Raw genomic sequence first — 13,532 nt, forward strand, 5'->3', positions numbered from 1 at the left:
TTGAACCTGGGAGGCGGAGGTTGCGGTGAGCCAAGATCGCTCCACTGCACTCCAGCCTGGGCGACAGAGCAAGACTTCGTCTCAAAAAAAAAAAAAAAAAAAAAAAGCTAGGCATGGTATCTCACACCTGTAATCCCAGCACTTTGGGAGGATGAGGTGGGCGGACCACCTGAGATCAGGAGTTTGAGACCAGCATGGCCAACATGGCGAAACCCTGTCTCTACTAAAAATACAAAAAAATTCGCTGGCCACGGGGGCAGGTGCCTATAGTCCCAGCTACTCAGGAGGCTGAGGCACGAGAATTACTTGAATCTGGGAGGTGGAGGTTCCAGTGAGCCGAGATGGTGTCACTGCGCTCCAGCCTGGGCAACAGAGTGGGACTCCATCGCAAAAAAAAAAAAAAAAAAGGATATAAAGAACTGCTATAACTCAACAACAAATCTCCTAAGAAACCCAATTTTAAAAAGGGCAAAGGACTTAAATACACATTTCTCCACAGAAGATGTACAAATGCATGGTAAGCATATGAAAAGATGCTCAACATCGCCGATCATTGGGGAAATGGCCATCAAAACCACAATGAGATACCACTTTACACCTCTCACAATTGCTATTACTTGAAGAAACAGAAAATAACAAATGTTGGTGGGGGATATGGAGAAATCAGAACCTTTGTGCACTGCTGGGGGGAACGGCTATTCCTCAAAAAATTAAACATAAAATTGCCCTATATCCAACAACTCCACTTCTGGATATATACCAAAACAAAAACAGAAAGCAGGGCCTCAACTAGATACTTGCACATCAGTGTAAAGTGACATTATTCACTATAGCCAAAAGGATGGAACAACCCTAGTGTCCCTCGATGGATAAATGGATAAACAAAATGTGCTATATATATGCAATGAAATATTCCTCCTTAAAAGGAAGTAGGCCAGGCCGGGCGTGGTGGCTCAAGCCTGTAATCCCAGCACTTTGGGAGGCCAAGACGGGCGGATCACGAGGTCAGGAGATCGAGACCATCCTGGCTAACACAGTGAAACCCCGTCTCTACTGAAAAATACAAAAAACTAGCCGGGCGAGGTGGCGGGCGCCTGTAGTCCCAGCTACTCAGGAGGCTGAGGCAGGAGAATGGCGTGAACCCAGGAGGCGGAGCTTGCAGTGAGCTGAGATCCGGCCACTGCACTCCAGCCTGGGCAAGAGAGCCAGACTCCGCCTCAAAAAAAAAAAAAAAAAAAAAGGAAGTAGGCCAGGCGCAGGAGATCATGCTTGTAATCCCAGGACTTTGGGAGGCCAAGGCAGAAGGACTACTTCAGGTCAGGAGTTCCAGACCAGCCTGGGCAACATAGCGAGACCCCTGTCTCTACAAAAATGTTTAAAAATAGCCAGTCATAATGGTGCATGCCAGTAGTCCGAGCTAAGTGGGAGGAAGCTAAGTGAGGCAGGAAGATCGCTTGAGCCTGGGAGGCCACGGTTGCAGTGAGCCAAGATCCTGCTACTGCACTCCAGCCTGGGCAAAAGAATGAGACCCTATCTGAAAAAAAGAAAAAAGGAAGTAAATTCTGACACACGCCACAACATTGATGAACCTTGAAGACATTATGCTAAGTAAAATAAGCCAGACACAAAAGGACAAATATTGTATGATCCAGTTATATGAGATTCCTAAAGTAATCAAATTCATGGAGCCAGAAAGTAGAACGGTGGCCGCCAGGGGCCAGGGAAAAGGGGAAAGAGGAAATGAAGAGTTACTGTTTAACAGGTCCTGAGCTTGAATTTGAGAAAATTAAAAAGCTCTCAGATGGATAATGGTGATGGTTGTACAACAATGTGAATATACTTAATGCCTCTGAACTGTACACTTAAAAATACTTAAAACAGTAAATTTTGTGTTATGTATATTTTACCACAATAAAAAATACTTTAGAGTTGTGAAATACTACTAAGGCTACCTCCTAAAAATACGTCGTGCTTATATCTGAAATATCATACAGTAATGAAAAGGAAAGGAAACGTTCAAATTCAAAACTTTTTGTGACTACAGAACTCTACAGACACACTGACTGACTCTAATTTGTCAGGTATAAATGAAATTACCAGGAAATGGTTCCTTGATGACACCTGTGACTGCGCCTGCTATTTTGAGTATAATGTCAGTGGCTGACATGGTATTCGAAATTCTTCCTCTGTGCAGAGTAGTCAAGAAGCCTGTGTTTCTTCTTACAAAAAACGTGAAGTGCATATAGGTCCCCTAGATTTCACTGGACTCTAGCCAGCAGTACATCATGACAAATTAGCCAACATATAAGCCCTGTTGTAGACACAGAATAATTATAAGACAAGGAACTTGTCATCCACTTGTGCAGCGATTAGCACAAATAAGCCAAAATAGGAGTTGAAACAAGATCAAAAAGAAATCACTTATATATGGAGTAGGTGGTGTATCCCTTCTTTTTTTCTGCAGCTTAAGACATCAAATTGCTTTGACTCACCAGAAGCATGGCCCTTGTACTTTCTCAACAAAGAATAAGGCATTTTCCCATCTGTCACAGCAGCTTCTGCTGATGACCAGAAACATCCTTCATTCCTTCATCTAAGCCTAAACCTTATGCAAAGCCCCTGCCATGCTCAAATCAGCTCTTGGGAATGGATGTTATAGCTGGGAATCTCAGGAACCAGAGAAGACATCATTACCAGGAATGACATTGTGATAAAGATCTCTTGCCCTCTGCAAGACTGGGATAGGGTGTGGAGTCTCACTGTCCATCATACAAATGAGAAAAATTAGGACAAAGAAAGAACACCAGGTATGTAAGGAAAAGCAATGGAGAAGTGTCTAAGACACTAGTTCTCAACCTTGGCTGCAAGTTGCAATCATGTAGGGAATTGTAAAGAAATACTCACGCCTGGGTCCCTTCCATCACCCCAGTCATTCTCCATTGAGATTATGATTCAATCTGGGATTGTGATACGGGCTTCAGGAATGTTATAAAGTCACCATGGGATCTAATTCCTCGCCAAGGTTGTAAACCACTGCTTTAAAAAGACAAATTTCCTGATTCTTAGGTCAGTCTTCTGGGACCCTGGCTGGAATCACAATTTACTGCAAGAGCTAATAACCAGAATTAAAATAGTCTTGAAAAAACACTCTCCAATATAACAGTGAAGATGTGATTATATTCCGTCACTAGAGGGCGAAATTTCTTAATTTTCAACATTTAATAACTATCATTGCCTCAAGGCTAAGAATTCACTGAGGTTCCTCTCTTTAAACAAAACAAAACAAAAACGAGTAATGAAGTTCTAACGAAGGTATACTAAAGCCTGACTTTCATGCCATCAGCTCCTACCTATTTATGAAGTGAGACTTTAAGACACAATCGAGAGCACTGTATCCTTTCATTGCCACATACCCTCTTCCCAAAGGGTTTGTATTTTATAGGGTGTATTGTTTCTACAAAGTACATGGCTTTGCTGTGTAGTCTATGTTACAAAACAGGAGGAAGGGCATCTTGAAACAGAAATTTTGTGTTACTAACCAGCTCCCAGAGGGATCAACTCTGAGGCTGCTGGTAGAGAACTACACTTTGAGCAGTAGGAGGTGGAAAACCTAGGGGCAGATACCATAACTCATTTTCTGAAGATGTTCTAACATGGAAACTCACACACTGATAATATGTTTCCTGCCCATCTATCATTCATCTATCTATGTATCTATCAATCTATCATCTGTCTATCTGTCATCTATCATCATGAAGGCAAAGAGACCGCAAATCCAGGGGATTCCAAATTGACCTGGTATGAGAATCACTTGGTTTTGTCTTAAAAATAAAGATTCTAGGCCAGACGTGGTGGCTCATGCCTCTAATCCCAGCACTTTGGGAGGCCAAGCCAGGCACATCACCTGAGGTTAGGAGTTAGAGACCAGCCTGACCAACATGGAGAAACCCCATTTCTACCAAAAATGCAAAATTAGCTGGGTGTGGGGACGCATGCCTGTAATCCCAGCTACTTGGGAGGCTGAGGCAGGAGAATTGCTTGAATGTGGGAGGCGGAGGTTGCGGTGAGCCAAGATCATGCCATTGTACTCCAACCTGGGCAACAAGAGCAAAAATCACTGTTCTTCTTCAAAGTTTTTCCTTTACAAAGAAATTGAGGCTGGAAGAGGAGACAGGACCTTTCAAAGTTAGTGACATTACCAAAGCAGGATCCAGGTTCTCCTGGCCCTGCTAAACTGAGACACTTGTGGGAATTCAGCATGTGTGCTTGATTCTTCTTCTTATGCTGTGTCACTGACAGGTGCAGTAAGCTAGCTTCCAAAGACGGCCCACAATGAACCACATCTCCCAACATTCACACCCAGGTGTTGCCCCCTCCCTGATTCAATCTGGGCTCGCCCTGTGACTTGCTTTAATAGATAGACTAATCTGGAAGGAATGCAGTGTAACTTAGGAGGTTGGGCCATTAGAGATTCGCAGCTTCTGCATGCTTCATCTGGGAACACGCATTTTGAACCCTGACATTGTGCTGTAAGGAACAAAGAAGCTCAAGGACCTACAAGGAGAGCCCCATATGGAGAAAAACCAAGGCCCTAGTGAACATCCTCAAATGCACTCCTAGCCCACAGCTCCTCACCAGCTATGTGAGGGAGAACACGGTGCACCTTCTAGCCATGCTCTCCCCAGTGTAGTGGAACTGTCTAGCAAGTCATAGAATAACATAAATAACAAGTTGTTGTTCTAAGCCTTTAGGTTTTGGGGTGTATGCTATAAAACAATAGGTTGCTGAAACAACAAGAAAAGAAATGCCCTTACCTGTTTGGCTGGAAACAGATCTGGTCATAACCTGTGAGTTCACACAAATCCTTCTCAAGCTCTCGGAAAAGCTGCTGATATCCTTGAGCTTGGTCCAGAGGCACAAAGGGGTGGATGTTTGCAAATTCTTTCCATGTGATAGGCTGAAAAGAAAGAGAACAAAAACGCATATATACATATGATAATAGCAATAGCAATCATAACTTTAATAATAATGATGATGATGAGAAAAGCTATGTGCCAGGCACTGTTCTAAGCACTAAACATATGTTAATTTATTTAAGTTCCACCACAACCTTATAAGGTAAGTACCATTACTGTCTTCATTTAAAAGTGGGACATAGTTGCCCAGAAAGGGAACTTATACAAAAATGCAATGTTTTGCTAGCTTTTCAGGGAAAAAAAAAGCCCCCCAAATAGATTTCTTTCCATGAAACACAATGAGTTGCTTCAGGTATGCTTGGCATAAACTCTTATATAGCAATATATTGTTCTCTTTCTTCACTAAGTGGAACAAGAAACAAACACAAAAGTAAATGGGTAGGCCAGGTGCAGTGGTTCACACCTATAATTCCAGAACTTTGGGAGGCCGAGGTGTGAGGACTGCTTGAAGCCAGGAGTCTGAGATCAGACTGGCCAACATAGCATGACCCTGATTCTATTTTTTTTAAAAAAATGAATGGAGAGGGAAATCTTATCACGATATAAAATGATTTCTTTTGTCTGATATGATTTGTCACATCAGAATAAACATAAGAAATGAAAGGAAAAAAAAAAAAAGCTTTGCTAAAATGGATCCTGGCCTAGTAGAGATACTTGCCAACCACAACAGCGAGTTGCACAGATCTTCTGTTGACTTGAACCCCTATCTTTCTGATACAGGAATGGATTTCTAGAAAGAAGGCTTAAGGTTCTTAATTCTACCTGAGATTTAGAACTATAAACAATTTTTTTCAAAAAGCTTTTAATATGACAGGTTTAAAGGGGGTGGGGGTGGGTGAGGGATAGGATAGAAAGGCATAAATACCATATATATTTAATTAATCTTATTGAAAAAATAAGTTTACTCATACATTTAAATGATGAAGTGAGAAATACAGGGATTCTCCCAAGATTGGTGAATAGCAAGGTGAAGAATTATTAAAATAGTTCTTCAATCACAGAATCACAGTCCCAGTAGATTTCACTAGTTCTGGGCTTAGCTGGAAGCCAGAACACTGCCCTTTGCTGAGTATCCACTTATAGAAGTGAGCCACTTACTGCGAGTTCAGACGAACTGTTCAGTTTCATGGTGCAGGATCCCTTTAAGAAGCACATCCAAAATGTATCACATTAGTGATTTTCTATAGTCCATCAATCAACCCTCCATTCTCCCAGCATGGCCACCCCTTTGTTGCTCTTGGAGCATATTAGGTAGGACCAAGAGAGGTGGGATTGGGGTAGCTTGGAAATGAGAAAAAACGCCACAAATAACTACCAGTGGAATCATGCTGTGAACAAGGGAAATGTCTTTATTTTCCAGTTTCTTCATATACCGGACAATATTTGTTTCAGAGTGGTAACTGTGAACACAAAACAAAGAAATTAGGGGCCCTAAAAGTAGGAATGAGGCCATGCACATCCTCCTGAAATATAAGACACACCAAAATCTACCTTCAAAATGCAGATCAATTTTGGCCATGGACAATATGTCAACTACACTCAGAGAGAAGGGCACAGACCCCCACAAACCTCAGAGGATGCCTGGGACAATAAGCTGACTATGGGTATGAGTCGAAGGTTGGGAAGAAGAGGATATAGGGCTCTTGGGAATGAACTTCAGCCTGGCAATTATTCATCCCACATCCCTGCTTCTTGACTGTGCCAAGGGAGCAGAGCCACCAGGAAACAAAGTGTGCTTTTCCCAAGTCAGGAACGGGATGCTTACGAGGATGAGACACTTGTGAGCCACGGCTGAGCCACGATAACCAGGCCACAGCAGGCAAAGTCAGCAGCAGCACTCTGCCGAGCTCCCTGGCTGATTGCCAAAGCACAAAACGCAGAAGTCACACAAGACACACAAACCTGTTGAACACTTGATGGGTGAGGAACGGGCTGGTCCTCTTGAACACGGACCCTGGAATACCTCTGCACTCCTCTCCCATGCTTTCAGCAACCAGTTCCTGAAGGAGAAACACAGAGATGACAGGGCCAGAGCTGTGCCTGGAGCCACATGTGGACATTCAGGCTTCTGGGTGGCTGGGCCACAAAGCATTCAAAATGGATCAAATATATAATTGTACTCATTTATTTACTTATTATTTTTTTTTTTTTAAGACAGGGTCTTGCTCTAGCACCCAGGCTGGAGTGCAGTGTCACAATGTCAACTCACTGTAGCCTCGGCCTTACTGGGCTCGATCCTCCTACCTCAGTCTCCTGAGTAGCTGGGGTTACAGGTGCATGCCACCACACCTGGCTGATTTTTGTATTTTTCTAGAGACAAGGTTTCACCATGCTGTCCAGGCTGGTCACGAACTCCTGGCTCAAGCAATCTGCCTGCCTTGGCTTCCCAAAGTACTGGGGTTACAGTCATGGGCCACTGTGCCTGGCCAAAGATGTAAATTTAAAAGCTAAAACTACTAAAGCTTAGAAGAAAATAGGCCAGTGCGGTGGCTCACGCCTGTAATCCCAGCATTTTGGGAGGCCGAGGCAGGCAGATCATGAGGTCAGGAGATCAAGGCCATCCTGGCTAACACAGTGAAACCCTGTCTTTACTAAAAATACAAAAAAATTAGCCGGGCTTGTTGGCGGGCACCTGGGGTCCCAGCTACTTGGGAGGCTGAGGCAGGAGAATGGCGTGAACCCGAGAGGCGGAGCTTGCAATGAGCTGAGATCACAACGCCGCACTCCAGCCTGGGCAATAGAGCAAGACTCCAACTCAAAAAAAAGAAAATACAGGCGCTAATCTGCATGACCTTGGATCTGGCAATGGTTTCTTAAATTGACACCAAAGGAATAAACAATAAACATACAAAAAAATTAGATAAATTGAATTTCTATAAAATTTGAAATGTGTGTGCGTCAAAGAACATTATCAAGAAAGTTAAGAGACTACCCACAGAATGGAAGAAAATATATGTAAGTCATATATCTGATAAGGGTTGAATATCCAGAATATATAATTAATACATGGCTTGATCCTCATTCCTCGCCAGGCTAATAACATGACTAATACAGATTGAATACTTGTCCCCTCCAGATCTCAAGGTGAAATGTGATCCCCAGTGTTGAAGATGGGCTTGGTGCTGTCTTCACAGTAATGAGTGAGTTCTCACTCTACTAGTTCCCATGAGAACTGATGAGAAATGATTGCTAAAAAGAGCCTGGCACCTCCCTCCTCTCTCTTTTCCTTTTTCTTTCACCATGTGATACCTGCTCCCCTTCCCCTTCTTCCACGAGAGGAAGCTTCCTGAAACCCTCACCAGAAACAGACGCTTCTTGCACAGCACACCCTGCAGAACCATGAGCCAAATAAACCTCTTTTATTTATAAATTACTTAGCCTCAGGTACTCCAATGCAAATGAACTAAAACAATGGCCCTGTTGACTCCTTAGTGATGCTCCAGAAACATTTCTGAAATGCATGAACCAAATTTAACCACTGATTAAATTTAGTGCAGAGTTCTACAGAGAAGGAGCTAACTCAGTCCTGTTTATTAATTGAGCTTTAAAAGAGAACACCGTGATGCTTCTTTGATGATTTATGAATGTTATCTGTTATAACCCTTTGAAGTCCCCTCTCAAAGAGAGTGCAGATAAGCAAGACAGCACCACTTAGCACTCTGGAAGGTATTTCTACTTCCTTTCATCTATCCATTTAACAAATATTTACTTAGTGATTAATACACACCAGGCAGTGTAGGCTGTTGTGATTAACACCTTGCCAGAGGTCTAGGTAGCTTCTGTCTGCTCTCTTTCACTCTCATCCCATGGAATAGTAACTCTTCTCTTGCTTGTCCCCGCTTCCTCGTATTTTAGAAAGTAACTCATTACACTGAACTGCTTATAACTTTCATGTACTCCCTCTCCCAGCCTTTGTGACTGCTTTCTCCAGTGTCTAGAACACTGGGACCCCATCTTCCTTTCCCGCTATTGTACCATCTTGGTCTAGATAACTCCTGCTCATCTTGTTAGTAAGGAGCTCATCCTGTGAGCTCCCAGAACATCTTCACACATCACCCACCTGGATTCTAATCTTAAGCTTATCTGAATCCCTAATAAACTGTAAGCTCCATGAGGACAAGAAGCATGTCTAATTCACCACTGTGTCCTCAGGGCCTAGCATAGCACCTGACACATATTGGGTCCTCAATAAATATGTATTAAATGAATATCATAGTTTTCCAATGAATGACATAACCAAGATACCAATGTCTTGCATCTTTATATTAGAGGCAGTTTCTTTCTTTTTTTTTTTTTTTTTCTGAGATGGAGTTTTGCTCTTGTTGCCCAGGCTAGAGTGCAATGGTGCAATCTCAGCTCACTGCAACCTCCACCTCCCGGGTTCAAGTGATTCTCCCGCCTCAGCCTCCTGAGTAGCTGGGATTACAGGTATGCACCACCACGCCTGGATAATTTTGTATTTTCAGCAGAGACGGGGTTTCTCCATGTTGGTCAGGCTGGTCTCGAACTCCTCACCTCAGGTGATCCATCCCCAGCTTGATCTCCCAAAGTGCTGGGATTACAGGCGTGAGCCACCGTGCCCAGCCTAGAGGCATGTTCAGTGAAACACCATTAACCATCTTTCCAACTAGCCTGGCTGCATAATACTGGCTGAAGCCCTATAGCAGTGGCCTCCAGCTGTCAGCAGTGACCAGCAAGTGACAGTGGAATAATTTTAACAACAAGCTACCAGTGTCACACTTGAGCCCCTTCTCCCTCACACTCAGGGGATAAGCTACCTTCACTACCACCTCTAATAGCCATGACGGGGAATGTGTGCTTTTATTTTACTTACTGCCGATGACTCACAACCAAAGATCCACAACAAATCGTCCAGATCTTTTTCATTGACTGTTTCATCAAGAGAAATACCAAGCTACAGAAACAAAAACAAAATGGAAAACATCAACTCTAAACTCCAAGAGGAATCCCAAGAGAGGTCAAAGGGGAGAAATCCCGTCATTCCAAAATATCAGGGTACAATTATATCCAAGCTAAGGCTTAGAGGAAGGTGGCTAGACCAGTCCCAGGCTTCCCAAGGCTTCGAGTTTTGCCAGCCACCTCTGAACTCTAACATTCCATGGCTTCAGGACACTCCTTTTGAAGCTAGACATGCTTATCTTTTTCTTCCCTTAATCTACTTTACCTTATCAGTTATCAGAGTCTTTATCTTAAAGTCAGTCACACTGTGAAGAGAGGAGTATTATTGTGGGGAAAAGAAAGAGAGATCAGACTGTTACTGTGTCTATATAGAAAGAAGTAGACATAAGAGACTCCATTTTGTTCTGTATTTGAGATGCTGTTAATCTATGACCCTACCCCCAACCTTGTCCTTGCAAGAGACGTGTGCTGTGGTGACTCAAGGTTTAAAGGATTTGGGGCTGTGCAGGGTGTGTTTTGTTAAACAAGTGCCTGAAGGCAGTATGCTTGTGAAAAGTCATCACCATTCTCTTAATCTCAGGTACCCAGGGACATGTACACTGCCAAAGGTCGCAGGGACCTCTGCCTAGGAAAGCTAGGTATTGTCCAAGGTTTCTCCCCATGTGATAGTCTGAAATATGGCCTCGTGGGAAGGGAAAGACCTGATCATCCCCCAGCCTGACACCTGTGAAGGGTCTGTGCTGAGGAAGACTAGTATAAGTGGAAAGAAGGCCTCTTGGCAGTTGAGATAGAGAAAAGCATCTGTCTCCTGCCCGTCCCTGGAACATCTCAGTGTAAAATCCGATTGTATGTTCTATTTACTAAGATGGGAGAAAACTGCCTTAGGGCGAAAGGTGGGACTTGCTAGTGCAATGCTGCTCTTTATGCACTAAAAAGGTTTATGGAGATGTTTGCATATGCATATCAAGGCATAGCACTTTTCCTTAAACTCATTTATGTCACAGAGATCTTTATTCATTTGTCTTACTGCTGACCTTCTCCCTAAGATGATCCTATTATCCTGCCACTTCCCTTTTTCTAAGATGGTAAAGATAATGATCAATAAATACTGAGGGAACAGAGACTGGTGCCGGCGTGGGTCCTCTGTAAGCTGAGCGCTGGTCCCCTGGGCCCACTTTTTCTTTCTCTTTATTTGTCTCTGTGTCTCGTTTCTTTTCTCAAGTCCCTCATTCCACCTAACGAGAAATGCCCACAGGTGTGGAGGGGCAGAGCCACCCCTTCAATTATAAGCAAAATATGTGCATTTCAGTCCCACATATGAAAACACAAAGTCTAAAAGAAAGCAAAGGGTGAATGATCCTTTACTGAAAAGATCACAGTATTGCATATTGTAAATAACACTTGTTCATGAAAAAATAGACTGTGCCTAAAGTTTTACTTTTGACTTTTTAAAAACAAAGAGAAAAGCTTTTAATGAGAAGGGATGTGAAAATTTGAAAAACTGGTAAAAATACTGAAAATTTGACTTACCGTGCCATCCTCAAAGAGCCGAAAATTGATCTGCCGCTGAGCAGCCCTGCCCAAGACCTCCTTCACCGAGCAGCCACACTGAATCTTCAAGGTATCAAAGAACAGGTCATGCTGGAGTTGATGCCCTGCTCGCTTGAGACCTACACAAGATAGGAGAACCCCAATCTCTGATATAGAAACCTGCTCCTCAGCCATTGACATGTCACAGAATAATAGAGATAAATTCTACTAGACTCTTGCTGGTCCTGGGGAGTGCTTTGGTGACTGCTTTTTTAAAAACTAAACATGTTTATTATTACGCTGTAGAAAATTATGAAATACATATCAAAGAGTAAGGAAAATCACCATACCATTGCATTATTGCTTACATTTTGGTGTATTATTTCTCAAGAAATGGGGGAGCAGGTAATACCAGATATATATACCTTTTTTTTTTTCTTGAGATGGAGATGGAGTCTCGCTCTGTTGCCCAGGCTGGAGTACAGTGGCATGATCTCAGCTCACTGCAAGCCCCGCCTCCCGGGTTCACGCCATTCTCCTGCCTCAGCCCCCCAAGTAGCTGGGACTACAGGCGCCCGCCACTACGCTCAGCTAATTTTTTTAGTAGAGACGGGGTTTCTCCGTGTTGGCCAGGATGGTCTTGATCTCCTGACCTCATGATCTGCCTGCCTCGGCCTCCCAAAGTGCCAGGATTACAGGCGTGAGCTACGGCGCCCGGCCTTTTATTTTTTTTTAGAGATAGGGTCTCACTCAGTTGTCCAGGGTGAAACGCAGTGGTACGATCATAGCTGATTGCATCCTCAAACTCCTGGGCTCAAGCTCATGCAATCCCCTTGCCTCAGCCTCCCAAGTAACTGGGATCAAGGGCTCATGCCACCACACCCGGCTAATAATTTTTTTTAATTTTTGAAGATAGTGATCTTGCCATGTTGCCCAGGCTGGCCTTGAACTCTGGGACTCAAGCAATTCTCCCACCTCAGCCTCCGGAAATGATGGGATTATAGGTGTGAACAACCACACCTGGTCTCATCTATGCTTTCCTATAGATTACTATCTTAAATCATTTTTAATGGCTGTATAATAGTCAAACATACGGATGCACCATGATTGAATCACTTTTTTTTTTTTTTTTGAGAGATGGAGTCTCACTCTGTCCCCCAGGATGGAGTACAGTGGAGTGATCTCAGCTCACTGCAACCTCCGCCTCCGAGGTTCAAGTGATTCTCCTGCCTCAGCCTTCCGAGTAGCTGGGACTACAGGTGTTTGCCACCACACCGAGCTGATTTTTGTATTTTCAGTAGAGACAGGGTTTCACTATGTTGGCCAGGCTGCTCTTGAACTCCTGATCTCAAGTGATCCACCTGCCTCAGCCTCCCAGAGTGCTAGGATTACAGATGTGAGCCACTGTGCCTGGACTATTTTTGTTTTTTATAGAGATGCGGTCTCGCTCTTGCCCACGCTGGTCTTGAACTCCTGGCCTCAAGCAATCCTCCTGGCTCAGCCTCCAGACTAGCTGAAATTACAGACACGAGTAACCATGTCCAACTCACTACACAGCAGCATTCTTCTGATTGTCAATGTAATGGGATAAATACTAGTTTATTGCTTTATTTTATATCTCTTTCATTAATAGTGAGGCTAAAATTCTATGTCTATTGACCATTTATTTGTATACTTATTTCTTTTAAAATTACATTTAATGTCTTTTGCCTATTTTTCTATTAAGGTGTTCATCCTTCTATGTTTGGGGCTGGTGGGAGAGTAAGAGTCCAATATATTAAAAATATCACAGCTTGCCAGGAGTAAAAGAGAAAAAAATGTTAACACTTAGTCTAGGCCAGGCATGGTGGCTCATGCCTGTAATCCTAGCACCTTGAGAGGCTGAGGTGGGTGGATCACTTGAGTTCGAGTGATCAGCCTGGAAAACATGGCAAAGCCCTGTCTCTACCAAAAATACAAAAATTAGCCAGATGCGGTGGCGTGTACCTCAGGTAATCCCAGTTACCTGAGAGGCTGAGGCAGGACAATCACTTGAATCCAGAAGGCGGAGGTACAGCAAGCCGAGATCGTGCCACTGCACTGCAGCCTGGGAGACAGACAGAGCAA

General features: G+C 43.4%; 1 protein-coding gene across 1 annotated transcript in view; it reads right to left on the reverse strand.

The window, feature by feature from the left end:
- Positions 1 to 13,532, reverse strand: part of GLDC (glycine dehydrogenase (decarboxylating)) — a 137,145-nt gene that overhangs the window by 59,063 nt on the left and 64,550 nt on the right. Inside the window, exons 9-14 of the mRNA XM_011969887.1 lie at positions 11,427 to 11,566; positions 9,811 to 9,891; positions 6,879 to 6,976; positions 6,292 to 6,376; positions 6,075 to 6,116; positions 4,815 to 4,957 (exon numbers count right to left, since the gene is read on the reverse strand). Coding sequence (XP_011825277.1) covers positions 4,815 to 4,957; positions 6,075 to 6,116; positions 6,292 to 6,376; positions 6,879 to 6,976; positions 9,811 to 9,891; positions 11,427 to 11,566 — 589 coding nt within the window. The remainder of the gene's footprint in view (positions 1 to 4,814; positions 4,958 to 6,074; positions 6,117 to 6,291; positions 6,377 to 6,878; positions 6,977 to 9,810; positions 9,892 to 11,426; positions 11,567 to 13,532) is intronic.

The sequence above is a fragment of the Mandrillus leucophaeus genome, unplaced genomic scaffold, assembly GCF_000951045.1.
Source record: "Mandrillus leucophaeus isolate KB7577 unplaced genomic scaffold, Mleu.le_1.0 Scaffold92, whole genome shotgun sequence".
In the NCBI taxonomy this organism is placed as follows: domain Eukaryota; kingdom Metazoa; phylum Chordata; class Mammalia; order Primates; family Cercopithecidae; genus Mandrillus; species Mandrillus leucophaeus.